At 49.1% G+C, this 19,928-nt stretch overlaps 2 protein-coding genes across 4 annotated transcripts; both read left to right on the plus strand.

The window, feature by feature from the left end:
• The first annotated feature begins 375 nt into the window (after positions 1 to 375).
• On the plus strand, positions 376 to 8,723 carry CCR2 (C-C motif chemokine receptor 2). Its single transcript, XM_073901068.1, has 2 exons — positions 376 to 698; positions 4,314 to 8,723. The coding sequence occupies exon 2, from the start codon at positions 4,325 to 4,327 to the stop codon at positions 5,441 to 5,443; it is 1,119 nt and encodes a 372-aa protein (XP_073757169.1). The 5' UTR covers positions 376 to 698; positions 4,314 to 4,324; the 3' UTR covers positions 5,444 to 8,723.
• Positions 8,724 to 14,517: 5,794 nt separating this feature from the next.
• Positions 14,518 to 18,867, plus strand: LOC112833630 (C-C chemokine receptor type 5). Of its 3 annotated transcripts, XR_012380871.1 has the most exons (3): positions 15,955 to 16,239; positions 16,321 to 17,858; positions 18,234 to 18,867. XR_012380871.1 is itself a non-coding variant. In XM_025884850.2 (2 exons), exon 2 carries the CDS (start codon positions 16,332 to 16,334, stop codon positions 17,388 to 17,390), a length of 1,059 nt encoding a protein of 352 aa, XP_025740635.2. In that variant the 5' UTR covers positions 14,518 to 14,609; positions 16,321 to 16,331; the 3' UTR covers positions 17,391 to 18,867. The 3 variants fall into 3 exon arrangements, 2 of the variants coding, with proteins under 2 accessions (XP_025740635.2, XP_025740634.2); XM_025884850.2 differs by lacking the exon at positions 15,955 to 16,239 and adding an exon at positions 14,518 to 14,609 and having other exon boundaries at positions 16,321 to 18,867; XM_025884849.2 differs by having other exon boundaries at positions 16,321 to 18,867.
• Positions 18,868 to 19,928: the final 1,061 nt, after the last annotated feature.

Raw genomic sequence — 19,928 nt, forward strand, 5'->3', positions numbered from 1 at the left:
TCTCTCTCTCTGTCAAATAAATAAATAAAATCTTAAAAAAAAAAAAAAGAAAAACTTCTTTCTGAGGAGTGGGACCTAAAATAACTGAGGCCCTTATCGCTAAGGACATCTCTGATACAAGAGACCATTTTACATTCCCTTTTCAATAAAAATCTCCACCTAAAAAAAATTTCCAACCAGATCCCAAATCCATAATGTCACCGGTGTGCATGGTCACATAAAACTCATTCTGTTTTCTCCACCATCAGCAACAGCCCCACTGTTAGCATTTATCCTCTGGAAAATTAAGTTCTGTTGTGCTCATTTCATGCAAATTATCACTGGCAGAAGAGAGAGGAAGATTTCCAGATATAGAGACCCACAAGATTAAGAAGCCCAGAGTCGTTAGACAGAGGAGCCGATGTACGGGGTACGCCTGACTCACACTCACGGTTGCATAAGTAAGATTTCAAAATGAATATTACTCTGGAGACCTCAACCTAGTGTACAATGTTCCTGGCTGGAAAAGAAGAACTGTATCATTCTTTTTTTTTTTTTTTTTTCAAATCTGTACCATTACTTGCCGTTGTATCTCCGCCTTCTTCTGCAGGAAACATTATTTCCTACTTCTGCACACCAAGTTTCTACCTTCAGATCTCTTTGGTTCAGTTGCTGAGAAGCCAGACCCTCTAGTGCCACTTGGGAGAAGCCATCCACTGGTGAGTTGTGGGTGCTTTTTCCATTACTTTATGAATCACAGGCTCGAAGCATCCCAACACTGGAGATGCAGGGACTGGCAACACCCTGAAGGTTGCATAGCTCAGGACCTTGGGGGATGGTGTTGGGGGAGAAAAGGCTGGAGGGTGGTGTCTGCACCAGAAATGTTGGAGAGGCCCGGATGACAGTGAACAAGTGCAGAGCAGGTGAGACCACCCCGTGGGGCTCAGGTGAGAGGACAGTGCGCTGAAGAGGGCAGTCACAGAAGTAAGGACCTTCAGGCTTCTCAGCTGCTGCTTCTCTCACTCTGCCCCTCCCAGCCCCCTGGGGCTTTAAAGAGCTGGAACTTTCTATCCCAAATATTCCCCCTCCCCCCTTCATAGTCCATCTATGCGATGGTCCAAGCCCTGAACCAAAATTGGTCTCTTTCCTCAATTCAGAAGGCCCATGGGGGCTGAAGTGAGGAACCTGTTTTTCTGAGAGTCAGCTTTTAATCGACTCAGGATGTGTCCTGACACTTGAAAGTGACACCTTGCCAGTCTGTTGTGTCAGGAGCTAGGTGTGCTGGAGTGACTGGGGAGGAGTCGTGGAGGAGGAGGTGGCTGGTAGATGAGAAGCCAGCGCAGGTAAACAACAACGTGGAGAGAACACACGGTGGAAGTGGTCAGGGCGATTGGCCCCCTCGAGCGCTACCCTTTCCCCTGATCTGAATCACCCGAGGGTCCGGGCTGTGCATGTCTGACTGACAGACTTCCTGTGTGATACCGAAGCCCAGCATTTGAGAACCACGGATCGAGTCCACACTTTCCCATCCAGATGAGGAGGCCAGCCCTGTGGTTGGTTATAGAACAGCTCAGAGGGTGTGCTGCACTTAATGGGCTGTGTGCAAGGATCCCCAATATCTTAGTTTTTATACGGTCTCCCACGGGATTGCCTGGGAGGCTAGTCCACAGTGGGGCATTGTGTTTCTCAGCAGCTTGCAGCCTACTGGTTCTCTGTCATTCACTTACAGAAATGATATTTATTTAACAGACTCTAAGTGCCAGATCAGGCTCTGGGGCACCAAGATACTTCACTGCAAGACAAAGTTCTTGGCCCTTGTGGAGCTTATTTTCGTGTGTGTGTGTGTGTATGTGTGTGCACGTGCGCACATGTGCCCACTTCTGCATGCATAGGTGGGGCATTTTCATATTGGTGAATGTGTGGCTTTTAAGTCTAAATGCCAAAGAAGTTCAAGGCATGGAAGCATACCTAGAAAATTGTTACCTATTCTATATCCATCTCTGCTCTCCCAGCCTGGAGACAGGAGCTCCTGAGGTCTTTTGTAACGGAATAGCCCCAGGTTCAAAATCCAGCTCAGTTATTACTTGTTTTGTAAATTTGGGAAAGGCATTTAACTTGTCCAGGCTGAAATTTTGAATTTCTTCACTTGTATAATGTATAAATACTTGCTCACAAAATTTTTGCAAATATTAAACTAATGCATGCAAAGTATTTAGCACAGCACCTGGAACTTAAGGAGCACTCAATTAATGATCATAGATGTGATTCTTCAGGTGGATACATTTTTCCCCCAGAGCTTGATTAGAAGTCTTACTTAGTTGCAGCAGATTTCCAAGAATCTGGCTTAGTGAAATGAAAGATCTATGAGATGTATCAATCAGAAGAGAAATTGAAGAATAAGGTGTGTACAAAGATAAAAACCAATTCACAGTCACTACCAGGAAAGAAAAAAAAAAAAAAGAATATTCTTGAGACTCAAGCCTAATGATGTTAGATGTTATACTCAGGATAAAGACTTTTCATGCATTCCCTTAATGAACATTTATTGGTGCCTCCTTTAGCCGGATGCTATATCATAAGAGCTGAAAACAGAAACATGATTGGACTTCAAAGGGCACACAGTGTATTGGAGATCGTGTGATAAGGGCTTGTTTAGAGGCATGCATGGTGTTATGAGATGATTGGAGTGATTGATTAGAGGAGGCAGGTTTGGCTTCACAGAGAAGGGGAATTTGAACAAGAGGTACTGGCGGATGACTAGGAGCTCATCAGGCATTTTAGGCAGAGGGGCAAGCTTATGCGAAACCACTGAAGCAGGTGAGTTTGCAGGAAAATGGACGGAAGACGGATGGGGTGGGGGCACAAGCCCTGGGGTTTGAGAAGTGACTGGAGACGAAGCTGGGAAGACATGAGCGTAGAAAAGACTGACGAGTGGTCTGGGCATTGCCTTTGAGGTCCTGCCACATACAAGATGTGGGACCACTGTGGTTTTCAGCTGAGAAGCGCACGATCCCATTGCAGTGTTGGGGAAGACAGGTTGAAAAGGAACATGGTCAGGAATAAGCCGTGAGCAAGGCAAGACCACAGCAAAGATGGAAGTGGGGAGGGTCTAAGGCAAGACAGTGGCAGCCGACAGAGGTGCAGAGGGGCTGAACCGGGAGGTGTTTATGAGGTAGAATCCACATGACAATGATAATGACAGCAGTAGTAGAACTGAGTATGGCTCACGGTGGGTGCTCAGTGAATGCTGGTTAAATGGGTAAACCCACGGAGAGCTATGCAGGAGGCAATGGGAAATCCAACTCTGAGATGTAGGGGTTGAAAGGTGAGACTGGAAGGCAAAGCCTTGAGATGTATTGACATTCAGGGTGCCTAGAACCCTGCGATTAGACAGCACGACTCAGCAAGAACTTGGGGGCGAGAATAAAGAGGTAGCAGGTAAAGAGGTGGCAGCTAAGGATGGTGCCTGGGGGTTCTCACGGGGTGGGCAGGGGAAGGAGACACCAACGAAGAAAATGAATGAGGCACAAGGCAGGCACTAACCTCCCAGAAGGCAAATGAGTTTTAAATGGAAGAACTTAGCAGAAGGATCCAATGCTCATCGAGGATGAAGCTGAAGCAGACCCAGGGCATTTAGTAGTTGGGTTGCCATGGCAACCTTGCCCAGGAAGCTTTGGCAGGGAGGTGGAGGCTGAGAGTTGAGAGTTAGTTAGAAGGCGTCCGGCTGCAAGTAACAGAACGTGGAACTCACGGTAGCTTAAAAACAAGGGCTTATTTTTTTCCAATCACAAGACGTCAGAGGATGAGCAGTCCAAGGCTGGGCTTACGACTTGGTGGCGCTGGGACTCGGCCTCGTTTTGCTCCGTTCTCTGAGTCTTTTGTTCAGGGTCCCAAACACCAAGCCCTCACAAGACAAGCTCCAACAGCAGACGGGGCAGGCCCAGGTTTCTGCTGCATCTCTCCTGTAGGAGAAGAGCATTCCCAGAGGCCCCCCTCACAGAATGCCCTTCCTCATTGTCCTCTGGGAATGGGTCACTGGCCCGTGTGCCCCCCGGAGAGGAGGTAGAGCAGCAAGTGTGCTGTGCGGGGAATTATACCATGCGAGTTGGGTCCTCCAGGAAGGCCTGGGGTGTTGAGAAATGGCTGGTGGGGAGACAGCTAGCGTCTGCTCCCAGGAATAAAGGGAAGTGATCAGCCAACATGAGAGCTTTCCAGGACACGGCCGTGAAGCAGAGACAAAGACCAGGCCGTCGCTGACATGGAGTGAGGATATTTTTAAGCTTGGGGATGGCAGCGGTTATGTGGCATGTTATCATTTTGTTCTCTGATTACAGGACGGAGAAAGATGGGTGCCAATGGCACGTTTCCCCAGGTCAGCCACGACATGCTGTCCACATCGCTTTCTCTGTTTACAACCAATAGCCAGGGCAGCGATGAAGAACCCACCACCATTTATGACTATGATTACAGCGAGCCCTGTCAGAAGACCAACGTGAGACAGATCGCAGCCAGGCTCCTGCCTCCGCTCTACTCGCTGGTGTTCATCTTCGGCTTCGTGGGCAACATGCTGGTCGTCCTCATCCTCATCAACTGCAAGAAGCTGAAGAGCATGACGGACATCTACCTCCTCAATTTGGCCATCTCCGACCTGCTCTTCCTTCTCACCATCCCGTTCTGGGCCCACTACGCCATACATGGGTGGTTCTTGGGGGAGGTGATGTGTAAGTCATTCACTGGGCTGTATCACATTGGGTATTTTGGTGGAAACTTCTTCACCATCCTCCTGACCATTGACAGGTACCTGGCGATCGTCCACGCCGTGTTTGCGTTAAAGGCCAGGACAGTCACCTTTGGGGTGTTGACAAGCGGGGTCACCTGGGTGGTGTCCGTGTTCCCCTCTCTCCCTGGGATCATCTTCGCGAGAGTGGAAAAGGAAGATTTTACGTCCTGCAGTTCTCACTTTCCAAAAACATGGATGAGTTTCCATACAATAATGAGGAGCATCTTGGGCCTGGTCCTGCCCCTGCTCGTCATGGTCATCTGCTATTCGGCCATCCTCAAGACCCTGCTCCGGTGCCGAAACGAAAAGAAGAAGCACAAGGCCGTGAGGCTCATTTTCGTGATCATCATTGTTTACTTTCTTTTCTGGGCTCCCAACAACATCGTGCTTCTCCTGAGCACCTTCCAGGAGTCCTTTAACATGAGCAACTGTCACAGCACCAGTCAGCTAGACCAGATCATGCAGGTGACGGAGACCCTTGGGATGACGCACTGTTGTGTCAACCCCATCATCTACGCCTTCGTCGGGGAAAAGTTCAGAAGGTATCTCTCCACATTCTTCCGAAAGCACATCACCAAACACCTCTGCAAACAGTGTCCAGTCTTCTATGGGGAGACCGCGGACCGAGTGAGTTCCACATACACACCTTCCACAGGGGAGCAGGAGGTCTCGGTTGGCTTGTAAATGAGCAGCAGTTTGCTTCTTACTTTTAAGAGGGGACACCAATCTGTATGTGATAATAAAGCCTCAAGGGTCTGTTGCAGAAGGGAGGCCTGTGAGCCTCTGAGGCAAGAACACGCTCAGGAACCGCAGGGTTGTGCACGCCAAGACAGATTTTGTCCCTCCCTGCATGACCAAGGGGCGCTCAGGGGATAGTCTAGAACAACTGTGGGTAGAGACTGTGACTTCTCCAATGAGGTCCTCCCAGTTCCTGGAAAACACCACACCTGGAAAATGCTTATGTGCTTCTCCCAACCTTCACCTTCTCTTCACTGGCTCTGCAATGCTATCCCTTTAGTCAGGGGCCCAGCTGGAGGTGGGAGGGGGGCAAGTGGACATGGGTTGATGGCGTGAGGGCGCGTGGGGGCAGGGTTGAGTGCCAGGAGGTGTGGGCATGGCTGAGCCTGGGTGAGGAGGATGGGAAGGGCTTCGTTGGTCCAGCCAGACAGCAGTGCCGCCCCCAGGCCCTGCCTCCCACCCATATCAACCTGGAAGGCCCCACCTGCTCAGGGAGAGCCTGGGAACCGCAAGAACCCTCCAAGAGCTTCGTTTGGGTCCGATCATCCTCTTCTGTGTGAGTATACATGATGCATTTTTGCTTTGTTGCCATTTATCTATGACAACGACACAGCCTACTTTTGCAATCTATTAAATATCATGCCCCATTTTTCACATGCGTCATAAGCCACATGCCCCTATGTAAAAATGTATGAAAGTGTTTGTTTATAAAATCTGTGTAGTCTATAATGAGATGAAAAATAAAAGCTCTAGTTTGGGCTGTGCAGGGAAAGGGGAGGTTTGCAGGTAGTGATGGGGAGAAGCTGTGAAGGCGGATGACTTCCTGCATCAGGAAGGCGGGAGCTGTAGCAAGAGTTCTGGAGGCTGTGTGAGCACACGCCCCGCCACCCCCCCCACCCCCACCCCCCACCCCGCAGCAATGTTTCCAGAATCGGCTAGGAGGAGAGGCCAGGAAGGATGCGTCTGAACCCGTAGAGGCCTCAGGTCTTTGAATCTGACTGTGTTTATCTTTTTGTTACCTGTCCCTGCTGCTCTGGCCCCATCTGCCCCCCCCACCCCCTGAGATTTCATCACAACACTCTTGCCCGAAGGACTGTCCTGCCCCAGAGCCAGCTCGCGGAGGTCCAGGAGAGTAGCTTTGGGGAGTAGAAAACGGTGCAGCCAGAACCCCTCCGTGGGCCCGGGAGAGGGGGAAAAACCGGTGGGGGCCCTGGGGTGTGTCGCCGGGGCAGAGAAGGAGCCGGCAAAGATGACAGAGGCCCCCGCCTTGGAAGTCATACCCTAGCCTGTGAATCTTGGGGTCTAACGGGCCAGATGGGGCGGACCTACACGAGGAAGGCTCTAGATGTGGTTGGGGTAAAATGTTTTCCAAACTACCTTCCAGCACCTCGTTTTTGGATCCAGGCATAGAGTTTGCTTACGTAAAAATAATAATAGTAAAGTAAAAACAAAAGTAAAGCTGAAACTGTAACTTGCAAATGGGGCAGAGTATCATTTTAAGAGTTGCTATTATGTCAAGCCTGAAAATACCGTATTAGTCCCAGAGAGAATTCTGGTTTTGAGCTTAGAAAGTTGGAGCCTGTGGTATGTTTGGGAGACTACCAATTCAACATGAATAGTTGTTGATCAGGGAGTCCAGGGTCTGGTCTACGGGCTTACTAGCTCATGGTGATGTGGCGTCTAACTCATACCATTTGGATCAAAGCCCACACTGCACAGGTGGCATCTCTACCGGGTCTTTATTCTCCTAGCCTTGTGGCCACAAATCCTTCTGTATCATGAAGTCTAGGAGGTCATGGGTTTGATCGTGTTCAAATGATTCTGTGCTCTGCCAATGTCATTCATGTTCAAACTGTCCAATTTGGAGTGGGAACTCCTAAATCACACTGACCGCTAATCAAACTTTTAAACCCGATTTGTAAAGGGGAGGAGTTGGCTCACGTACGTCAGCGAAGACTCTTACCTTGGGTGAGCCAAGTTAAGAATGTATACATGGGTGACCCAGTGCATTTCTGATCTGACACAAGCAGGAAACACAGGGCTGCTGGAACCTGGCAGCTCCAGAGCTGTAAGCAACAATGGATTTCCGGTCCTGCTTCATGGCTAGAGAAGGTTTCAGAAAGAAGTGTGTGTGTTTGGGGTGGGGAGAGCAGGCTTTGCCTTCCTATATTTGTAGTATCCTCAGGAATGCATGAAATTTTGTTTGGATGATGAGATGTAAATATTGGGGTTTTTTTTTTTTAAGCTATGATTTGGGAAATGAGTTAAGGCTCTAACTATACTGTTGTTTACAAAACTACCTGATTAGCGACTCCCCATTTTCTCCTACCCACCCCCCAACCCAGCCTCTGGCAACCACCATTGTACTCTTTACATCCACGATTCGGACTATTTTAGGTACCTTGTGTAAGTGGAATCATGTAGCATTTGTCCTTCTATGACTGGTTTATTTCACCCAGCCTAATGTTGCAAGGCTCACCCATGTTGCTGCATATGGCAGGACGTCCTTCTGTGTAAGGGCAAATAAAATACTCCATTGCATGTATATGCCACATTTTCTTTACACCTTTATCAATGTGCATAAAATTTCAGTTATACAAGATGAGAAGTTCCACACATCTGCTTACAACATTGTACCTGTTGATACGATACTGTATTGTACATTTAAAAATCTGCTGAGAGGGTAGATGTTCTGTTAAATGTTCTAACCATAATAATAATAATAATAATAATAATAATAATAATAATAAGCCTGCCTATTTTGTTATTCTCTGGTGTGGTGGGTTGTCTTACTGTTAACCACTTTTCACTCCTTCTCCTGTGTGATGACACATGCCTGTCCTTGCGGTGTGACTTATGACTTAGAGTGTGCCCTGCAGGTGTCCTCTTCTATCCACAGGAAGCTCAAGCCACTAAAGAGTGAGAAGTGCCATCTGCCTCATCCACACAGAGTGATAGAGGTGGTTGGGCTGAGACTCTGGCTTTCTCTGCTCAGCCACGGGAAGGTCCGTCCCTGGCCACAGCAGGTGCCGTGGCAAGCGAGCAAAAAGACACAGAGAACAGAGCCAGAGCCCCAGCCACACACGGCAGCCACACGTCACGGGATCAAGAAGTCCACACTTGCTGCTTTAAACCACTGAACCGTGGGGGCTGTTTGCCAAAAAGCACAAAAGCTAATTGGTACATATGGTACATAGTGGCTTCAAAAATAAAACTTGGAAAAGTATCCGTTTGTTATTCCATCAGGGAGTTCAATGCGGCCAACACCCCTGAGGATATACCATGTGCCAGTCTGGGTCAGGCACCTAAAGATGGGTGTGTTAATTCCCATGTTCCTAGACCCCTCTAAGTGCAGGGACCGGCGAGGGGGAGATGGGTAGAGAATGGGGTATTTGTAGATCACCAGGCACCATGCAAAGCACTGACGTAGAGGCATATGTGAAATGTTCTGAGAGCCCAGAGGAGAGAGTCACTAACTCACTGACAGTCCCACGTCACGGTAGTAATAGCTGTGGTAGGAATTTATGGCCACCAAAGAAACCACTACTTAAAAGCTGCTGGCTATTTCCGTTCTAGAAGGGGAAACCCTGTCTCCTTTATCCCGAGGAAAACGTTTGAGTGGGCTGTTTGAATCAAGCAGATGTCAGGGAAGATCCTCATTTCCAGGGATGGGTGTCTTAAGACTTCTGGTGGAGTTGGGGCCTTGGCAGAGCCCAGTCTGTGCTGTCCTCCACGATGCGTGACGCCCAAAGGCCCTGCTGTCTCCTGGGAGTGAGCCACCCAGACCCCATCCTTCTCTACTTTGCCTTCTTCTCATTATTAGGATTTCCCTAACAAATTGAAATGGCTTCAGGGTTGATTAGCCAGCAGCAGCAAGGACCACCAGGGAGCACCAAAAGGAGGCTCGTCAGAGAGAGGAGGCCTCTGGGCTGCTGAGCTGACCTCTGTGAATTTAGGGGAGGGTTGGCCCTGGGCCTGGCGAGTGACTGAGGTTGGAAATGTCTCGGGACATTGTCACCTTGACACCACGTCTGTGTTCTCACATCTTGGGACCTCCTCGCTGCCTCACCGCTGTGCCCCGTCTGCACCACCTCCTCTCTCCAATCCCCTCTTCTGCTCAGCTGGCCTGCTGCCCAGAGGATGGGCCACCGAGCAAGGAGGTGCCGGCCTCCCCCTCTGGCAAGCTCCCATTCCTCACGTAACTCTCTCAGACCCACTTGGCTTTGAGGAGGGGACCCCCTTTCGCCTCCCCATCAAGCCGGCCCATTTCTAGAACCCTTTCCTGCCCAAATCTGTCTCCTTACAGGACAGGGGTGCGAGGAGTCGACATGACAACCAGGGGCACAGAGCTGATTCTATCACTCTAGTAAGTCCCCAAGGAAGATGTGTGACCCCGGGTGTCAGTGGTTTTCCCTAGAACTGTAGGGTACTTAACACCTCTCTGCCCTCGGCCTTTGGCCATAACTGCCAGTTCTGGGGCAACAGGAAAAGTCCTGTATGATATCCTGTTTTGCATAGAGCTGAAGACAGAGGTGCAGGTGTTATCTGATCCGAAGTCACAGTGGGCCTATTTACACTCCTTCATCGGTGCACTGCATTGCATTAGCTCTATGTCTGGGCACTGATTCGAAAGAAATACTCCAAATGCATAGAGCAGACTTCCCAGCTGAATTAAAGGGTTTCCACCACATCTGGACACATCTAATAAGCGAGGAGGTAGACGGCCTGCAAGTGTCCACTTGGTTTCGTGATTTGCACAGGGCATGGGGGATGTGGTGCAGGGGCTGGGAAGGGGGTCATTCTGGGAGGGACCTAGAGGACAGAGACATCAGGGGTTGAGAGGACAGTGCAATGACCCCCAGCCCCACTCACCATGAAGTGGATCTGAGGCCAAAGGTGAAGCGGTGTGGGAGTCATGGGGCCCTAGCTTCATTGCTAAGACACATAGGTGGCAGGGAGGGATTCTTCCTCTTTCCTTGAGGACCATGGGGATTCTCTGACTTTCTTGGCGAAGATGGCTTTGGGGACACTGGGAGCGCCCTCCTTGGTGGGGATATCAGAGCACTGGCAGCCACGCTGAGAACCAGCAGTCCATAATAGTGATCGATGGAAAGAGCCTGATGTCTAATAAGAGAACTCTGGCAAATATGGTTATGGCATTATACTGAACAAAAGAAGCCAGACACAGAAGACGATAGCGTCTATGATTACGTTTATATGAATTCAAAGGAGAGGCACCTGATGATCCATGGTGACAGAAGTCAGGTGGCCCTTACCCCTGGGTGTGGCATGAGGGCACCTTCTGGGGTGATGGGATGATGCTCTACCATCTTGACTGGGGGGTGGATGGTTATGTGGGTATATGCATATCAAAACTTGACCAAGTTGTGCACCTAGGATTAGTGCACTTTGCTGCATTTAAATTATACTGCCATAAAAAGAAGAACGAAAGAAAGATACGACCATAAAAATGACAATGTAAGAATTATATACCGAGAGAACTTTTTAATAACACGGTGGAATGCCTATACTGTAATTTTTTTTTAAGATTTTGTTTATTTGAGAGACAGGGAGATGAGAGGAGGGGAAGGGCAGAGGGAGAGGGACAAGCAGACTCCCGCTGAATGCAGAGCCCAACGCGGAGCTCGATCCCAGGACCCGAAGATCACAACCTGAGCCGAAGGCAGGCACCCAACTGACTGAGCCACCCAAGCACCGCTATACTATAATCTTTAGCAAAAACAAACAAACAAACAAAGAGAGAAGCATATAGAACTGGTATACGTGTGGAAACAATTAATCAAAAAGTATACATGGGAAAAAGTCTGGATTGAAGCACATCCCATGTTCAGAAGTATTGTTGTGAGATCGTGAGAATGTCTGATTTTTTTCCCACTTTCCATTTTTCTATTTTTCCTAATGCCATACAATGAGTGCGTGTTGGTTTTATTAGACATTGGTTTTAAAAAACTAAAAGATGTTCACAGCCCATCCCGCTGTTGCCTGGCATTGACCTAGAGTCAGGCTGGAACTGTGTGTGTGTGTGTGTGTGTGTGTGTGTGTGTGTGTGTGTGTGTGTGAGCTGCTGTGTGGCAGGTGGCAGGAGCTCTGCTCATGCGGCTGACCCTCCGAACCCAAGGAGAGGAACCAACGTCTTCCCCAGCCCGTGGCCGATGCTCTGCATCCACAGTGCAGAGATGAGCGGGCAAAAGGAGTTGAGCCACCCATCCAGCGTGGATTCAACGTCTGGATGCTGAGCAGCTATTTCAACGTCTGGCCAGCTCCCCAAAAGGAGGGCGGGCGCAAGATGCCCTCCAATATGGGCATCGAGTCTAGAAGGACAAGCAGGTCAAAAGAGCATTTCTCATGGGTAGTCTGAACATCATCCCCAGGAGAACAAGAGCTCTGCAAACGGGGGCCAAAGAGAATCATGAAAGAGACCATGAAACTCAGGCACGGCATGACAGACTGAAATGTTTCCTTGATTCCAGGCTGAAGAAGTTCCCCGGGGTCCTCACTTCCTTGTAACTCCTTCGGCTGAGGCTCCATCCCGAGAGGTGACCTGAATCCCCCTCTGGACCCAGAAACCCCCAAAGGGGTGACACACCCACCAAGCTGGGCTTCCATGTTCTAGGAGTCCTCGCCTTATTTCCCCTCGAAATGTGTTTTGTCTAAACCAGGTTGGCCACAGAGTCATCCAGGATTGAATGGGGGAGCTGCCTTCGGGACCCCCGGGTCTAGCACATCACCCGACAGAGGACGATAGGGAAGCTCAGAGGGGGGGGAGGTATCTTGCCAAGGACACACATTGGGGGTGGGGGCGTCAGCAGCACCATCTGGGACAGCAAACCTGCACCACTACTCCATACTGCCCTCTGGGGGCGAGCACTCATCACATCCTCAGCCTCCTGGACAATGGACAGCAGAAACTCACAGGGCGAAGCCCCAGCTCCGGTGGTGAAAGTAAAAAGCCAGCCACGGTCACATACAGAAATGTAACATTTATCCAGCAGCGTCTGAGAGTTCTACACACACACACACACACACACACACACACACACACACACACACACACACATTACCACCAGTGAACACAAGGCTGCTCTTCGGACGACCCAGACTATTGATGCCACCTGTTTTCTGCAAAATTCTATATTGATTTATTTGCTCCCCATTTTGTGAACCCCTATTTTTGTGAAGTATAAGGCCTTCTCTACATAGCCCACGGAGGGCCGATATCTGTGAAGAACCCTACTCTTGTTATATCATTTGATCTTAACCACAGACCTATCGAATAGGTTTGTGATTTGGGTGGTTTGTGTTTTTTTGCCCCCATTTTACAGATAAGAGAAACTAAGGCCTGGGGAGTTTCAAAAGCTCGTTTCAGAGCCAAGTGGCAAACGATGAAGCTTGGAACTTACCCCTGGAACATGTCTGCAGAGGCGGGTTCTTAATCAATTGTCACCTCCTAACTTGCACACACAGGATGAACCTGAAGATCTTTTTTTTTTTTTCATGATTCACTGTCCTCGTTGTGATTACCAGTTGTTGGGTTCTGTTGTGACACAAGAGCATGGCCCTGGCTGGGTGGTTATTGATTGCTGGGCTGTTTCTATGTGCTTTTCTGGCTGTCCCAACCATCGTCTCCTTCTAGTCTGTTCTCCAAGCACTGGTCCCTAGCTTCAGCCCTGCAGCTTCTAGGCCGCTGAGACTACTCTGCTCTAGACGAGGACCCCGGGAACCAATAAACTCTCCCTAGGAAAGGATCACGGAATGAGTAACTAGGAGTTTGATGTTTCCCAAGTGGATATAATGTGCTAAATTCTGGGTGTGCTGCCTCTTGTGCCCCTCCCCACAAACCCATTATTCAGCCCATTGCACGGATGGGAAAGCTGAGGGTAGGGCGAGACTTCAAACTCCGGCTGTCTGGCTGCGGAGGCCAAGTGCTTAGCCCCGTATGATGCTGCCCCCACAGGTTTGGGGTCTCCGCCCTTTCTTAGACCACAAGCCAGTGCTTCTGATTCTATAGTGGAGGAAGTGGCAGACCCCAGAGGGCGCTCTTGAGTCTCAGGGTGCTGTCTCCTGCGTTCTCTGCTCAGTAGTCAACAGTTGAGGTTTTCAGATAAGTAACCAACCACCAAAAAGACTCTCTGTGACTGCATGTCGTACTGTCATGTACTCCTGAACCTGACCCTATGAACCTGACCCTATGCCGTCAATCGTTGCTCATTTTATGTGGACAATGTCTCAGAGCTGCAGGATCACTGCTGTTGAAATATCCGGCGCAGTGCAGGCACTCATGAAGGCCTGCCCGTTTGGAGGGCTGCAACATAGTAACTACGGGGAGGAAATTCATAATGACAAGCCCCACAACATACCTGACGCCAAGGCAACGTGTTTAGCTCACAGGCAAACCTGCAAGTGAAGCCCTTTAGACAATCAGTTGTTTTCTTTTGCAGAGTACTGGGCGGTGAGGTATGGGTGTGAGCTGGGGTGGGCACAGGAACAGGGGGGACGCGGGAAAGGGGACCACGGGGTTCGTGGGAAGCATTCCTCTCTCAATTTCAAGTTGGCTTCAGTGGCTTTGATTGAGGACAAATAGTAAGAGAATCAGAATCTCTCCTGTTTAGCCTCACCATTGATAAGCCCTGTGGTCTTGTACAAAGAAATCATTGGCCCCTGAAGCAGCCATTTCTTTCGGCAAAATGAAGGATTTTGACTCAATCAACATGAATGGTGTTCTAGTTCTAATATCCTTCAGTCCTATTTTCTAACAGATTCTAACAGATTTTGTTTTCTGCTCAGAAAACAAAAGACCTAAGTGTCATCAGGGAAACCCATGAATAAGCTCTCAGGCCAGACAACTAGTCTCCGGCCTATTTTAAGTTCATTTGAAAAAGAAGAAGAAGAAGAAGGAGAAGAAGAAGAACCGTTCTCTGATTTTTTTTTTTTTTGGGGGGGGCCAGGCAATATACTTATTCACTAAAACTCCGCCTCCCCCTCTCAGTAGAAACTGTGCATTTCCTACTTTTATGCTGCCTATATGTTTGATTTGCACAGCTCAGCTGGTCAGAGGAGCTGAGACATCCGTCCCCCTACGAGAACCCTCCTGGTAAGTCACCTTTCAGACACTTTGCCTGTTAGTTAGCTCTGTTTCTGTGATGAGTAAAAGGCTTACAGGAAACCCATTAGACAAACACCAGGTGCTCCTAGAACTGTCTTGAAATATCATCTTTGAGAGAAGAAAAGAGTTAGAATTTAGAATGAGTTTCAGATTGTGATAACATCAAGGATACAAAACATGATTGTGAATGAAAGATTGTAAAGGGATCAATATTGAAAGAAAGAGAGAGAGAGAGAGAGAGAGAGAAAGAAAGAGGGAAAGAAAGAAAGAAAGAAAGAAAGAAAGAAAGAAAGAAAGAAAGAAAGAAAGAAAGGAAGGAAGGAAGGAAGGAAGGAAGGAAGGAAGGAAGGAAGGAAGGAAGAAAGAAAGAAAGAAAGAAAGAAAGAAAGAAAGAAAGAAAAAGAAAGGAAGGAAGGAAGGAAGAAAGAAAGAAGCTTCACCTTTCAAAAGAAAGTTTTTCAAGAGAGATGATTCTTGGCCAAAATCTTGGCAGAGATTATCTTCTGGTAAGAACTGAAACCACCCCCCCCCCCCCCCAGGACGGGATGCCCTCTGAATGTGTCTCCAAGCAGAAGTTGTATCTAAGTGTGGCTCTTGTGTTTCTTTATTTTTTCCCCCCATAAAAGAGGGAAGCTAAATGTTGTCCAAATTAATACCATAGTACAAATATCAAATTAAGTTTCCCTTTAATATATCAGTTCCACAGCACATTTAGTGTAATGATTCTTGTTCTGGCTCAGAAGTTAAGATGAAAGTTTCTGTATGCTCCTCCCAGCTGCCTAATCTGAGGTCCAGGGGGCTTGAGACCCACAGGGCTTAATTAAAGAAACTTCTCAATCAAGCAATGAACCTGAAATAGACCAGGCAAGCCAATGTGAGAGCAAATGTGATAATAGGGTCTGGATTTTACAGCCGGCTGCTGGCTCCTGTGACCTTCTCGGGGGACTCAGGCTTCAGCCCCTTTCGTTCTGACTATATCGAGGCGCCTGGCTGGCGATGCCATGTTCCAGTTCTCACCAAGAAGTGAGAGACCAGGGTAGCTGGTGGATAACAGCACAGACTGCCTGCCTTCGAAATCAGCTGCTTCCTAGCTATGTGTCTTGGAGCAAGTTACTCATCCTCTTTGTGCTTTGAGGTTCTCATCTGCAACATGGGGACCATAACATGACCTGACTCCTACAGTCAGCTTGAGGATCAATCGAATGAATGAATGGGTGTGAAGCTCAGAACAGCGGTTGGCGCACAGAGTGCCCTGGGGGATGGTTAATGGTTACTAGCCCTCGGGGCAGGGCGGGAGGGGGGATGCGGCTCTGTGTAAGCTCAGCCCAGGGAAGGGCAGCTGCAGCACAGAGATAGTAAAACAGTGTTAGACGGCACCCGAGTCAGTTTCTTTGAAATTGTGACCAAAGCTGCTTTCGCTCCACGTGGCTACAGAGCACCAGATTTTATTGGGTCAGAGGACGCTTTTGTGAATTTCCCCGAGAGTCACACTCTCAATCTAGCGAAAAGAGACGCTGGCGGTGATCTTTACCTTTCCTGCCAAAGTCCTTCGTTTGGCCACACAGGGGAACTCAGTGAAATGTAGAAATCGAGGCACCGATGTTGAAAGCCTATGGAGGTATGAGACAGTTTGTGCTCGTGATGGACCGCTGAGGACATTCTAGGGCTTTATAAAACATCACTTTTTCTTTATTCACAGGGTCGAGCAAAATGAATTACCAAACGTCGACTGCGTACTATGACATTGATTATGGGACGTCAGAGCCCTGTCAGAAGACCAACGTGAGACAGATCGCAGCCGGGCTCCTGCCTCCGCTCTACTCGCTGGTGTTCATCTTCGGCTTCGTGGGCAACATGCTGGTTGTCCTCATTCTCATCAACTGCAAAAGGCTGAAGAGCATGACGGACATCTACCTGCTCAATTTGGCCATCTCCGACCTGCTCTTCCTTCTCACCATCCCGTTCTGGGCCCACTACGCTGCAGACCAGTGGGTCTTTGGAAATAGGATGTGTCAGCTTTTGACGGGGCTCTATTATATAGGCTTCTTCACTGGCATCTTCTTCATCCTCCTCCTGACCATCGACAGGTACCTGGCAATCGTCCACGCGGTGTTTGCCCTAAAGGCCCGGACGGTCACCTTTGGGGTGGTGACAAGCGGGGTCACCTGGGTGGTGGCCGTGTTCGCCTCTCTCCCCGGGATCATCTTCACCAGATCCCAAAAAGAGGGGTCTCGCTTTACCTGCAGCCCTCACTTCCCACCCAGTCAGTACCGTTTCTGGAAGAACTTCCTGACGTTGAAGATGAGCATCTTGGGCCTGGTCCTGCCCCTGCTCGTCATGGTCATCTGCTATTCGGCCATCCTCAAGACCCTGCTCCGGTGCCGAAACGAAAAGAAGAGGCACAAGGCCGTGAGGCTCATTTTCGTGATCATGATTGTTTACTTTCTTTTCTGGGCTCCCTACAACATCGTGCTTCTCCTGAGCACCTTCCAGGAGTCCTTCGGCCTGAACAATTGCAGCAGCTCCAATAGGCTAGACCAAGCCATGCAGGTGACAGAGACGCTTGGGATGACGCACTGTTGCATCAACCCCGTCATCTATGCCTTCGTCGGGGAGAAGTTCAGAAACTACCTCTTGGAGTTTTTCCGAAAGCACATCGCCAGACGCTTCTGTAAACGCTGCCCAGTCTTCCTGGGAGATGTCTCCGAGAGAGCAAGCTCGGTTTACACTCGATCCACTGGGGAACAGGAGATCTCTGTCGGCTTGTGACCTGGACTAGGTCTTTGTACACAGCCTGGGAGTGGGAGTGGTTCTTTTGAAAAGGAAGTCACTGTCATAGAGGGTCTATGATTCATCCATCTGGCACCTCTTTTTTTTAAGTATATTAGATCATTTGAGGCCGTCACTTCCGGAGAGCCAAATCAATATACGCGGATGATGTAACAACCTTCTCATCTCGGCTCCACGCACATCAACTTATTGGCACACTCTCCCTTCACTGCGGAAGTTCATTATTAAAAAAAAAAAAAAAAGAATCCTCGGAGAACTGCTGATTCTTGAGTTTGGTTAACCTGAACGGGAATACCAAAATTAATCAATAAACATATTGTATAGTTTCTTAGCTGGAGGCAACAAGGGCAGGTTGCAAATGTGCTTGAAGCAGGTCCTTGTCGTGATCGGTTCAGAAACGACGTCTTCCAAGTGTGGTTGGTAAGTTCCACAGATGTTCAGGACCAGGTGAGAACTGGGAGAGCTTCTTCAGTGAGAAGGGGATCCTCTGCTGGGAGAGGGGAGGGAGGCTGAGCTCCAAGCTGCACACCCCACACCCGTGGAGTGGCTTGGCAGCTGTGGGAGGACTGGTGCTAGCTGGGGAAGGCAAGGTGAGCCTGGACCATGGAGAGCGTGCACAGCACCACTTGTCAAAGTCAGAGCCTGGACTGTCCAGGAACACATCCAGGTGAGGACTGATTACATAGTTAATGAACGGGCAGAGCTTTCTAAGCATTGAGTTAAGAGACCCCCGGGGCAGGGAGGGAAGCCTGAATGAGTAAATTTCTGCCCTCCCCGGGCACACCACGGCTTAAACATTGTCTTCTGGATTCAACTCTGTAGGCAGAAGGCAGAAGGAACGGATTCATTTGGAAACAGGCCGCCCGCAGCTTGATCAGCCACAAAAAGCACAATTTACAGACCTTTGTGTTTCGGGCTGAGTGTGGTGGCTTGAGCCACTCCTTCCAGCTGCTGCCTTCTACAGACACATCGTCCCCAAACACTCAGGGATCTTTTCAGGAGAGAGTCATGACTTCATGTTCTGCAGTTGCTACTTTTATTATTCTGTACCTGCCTGAGATGGTTTTGAATCTGAGGAGTAGCTAAGACCATTCGGGAAAGATCAGGTGATGGAACGTAAAGAAGGGAGAGTCACTCGAGAGGGTAAGGTGTCACAACAGTGAGAGGTGCTCCGGATTTTTCTGAAGCTCTGAAAGACGAGACTTGAGAGCATGGGCGGCAACAGGAAGCACCCAGAAATGCTCTGAAGGTTGTTACAAGGGCATCAGTATCCTATGACCCTAGCCTCTGAGTCAGCTCAAAGACGTTCTGGTATCTTTGTGTGTGTGTGTGTGTGTGTGTGTGTGTGTGTGTGTGTGTGTGTATCTCCTATATACGTGAGAATTTTACGTCAGTGGAAAGTTACAAATTGCTTGGAAGAAAATCCTTACCCAATAAAAACCGCCCTCTAAAATAATTGATTGTATTCTTGTTCTTTCAGTCAAGTGCCCATTTAGAGACTAGCATACGAGACTGCGAAAGCCCTTTGAAAGGAGCTGGTTTTGGAAAATTCCATACGGACACACCCTCACACACACAGAGAATCACACTTCTTTTTAAATACTTGTAAAAGTTGCCCCCCTCCCCGGGTCAAATTGCCAGCATAATGTTTGAAAATGCGGTCCCTCAGGGTAGCGTTTCTGAGCAATGGACACTGGAAACCTTTAAATTTCTAATTTCATTCTACTACCAGAGCCAAAGACCTGACACATTTCTAAAACACAGAAAATCGATGTGTGTTTAAGCCCATGCCAGCTATCGGTGTTTGACAGTGGAGAAGGCCTAAGGTCACGGGTTGGTCATTTCTGTCATCCTAAGTTGCAGACACATGATGCATGAAGGAGGCTCCTCCTGAGGTTGCTTTCCTTTCATTTCAAATCCCCTCCAAACACTTGTCTATAACCGCAGTGGTGACAACGGTTGTGTCACTGACATTTGGATTTCTGGGCATGTGTCTCTTATCTGCAGAGAGGACGGGTGCTCCAGGAAGAGGTGATGGGTCCGGGTCACATCCACGGTTTGGGGCTGGCTGGTTTTCAGGTTCTCACCTTCCGGAGCAGGTCATCATCCTACCTGGAGGTCCGTGGAATGAGCAGAAGACAAGGAGAGCCGGAACTGGCCTGTACGATGGCTTTTCCCTAACAGCCTGAAGGACCACCTTCCACCCGTGAGTCAAGAGGAGGCGTGACCCAAGGAAGGGCAGAAGGGGGCTGAATCTGAGCAGAGGAAGGGTCTAGGGCACCCTCCCATCATCCCCACACTCCTCACTTTGAGGGGCCCTCCACTGCCCAGCCCTCCTCTGCCCCATCCCTGAGACCCACAAACAAGTTTGGACTCATCGTGACCTTCGGGTTCCGACTCCACTCACCGTGTCCTGGTGGAAGGAATCCTACCCGCAGCCCGGAGGCCTCTGTCATGGAAGGGGTTACGTATGTGCCACGGATAAAGTCAAAGTAAAGTGAACGCCCTCAGCAGGGA

The sequence above is a fragment of the Callorhinus ursinus genome, unplaced genomic scaffold (genome assembly GCF_003265705.2).
Source record: "Callorhinus ursinus isolate GAN/ISIS: 27379988/994484 unplaced genomic scaffold, GSC_fseal_2.0 scaffold15, whole genome shotgun sequence".
NCBI classification, from domain to species: Eukaryota; Metazoa; Chordata; class Mammalia; order Carnivora; family Otariidae; genus Callorhinus; species Callorhinus ursinus.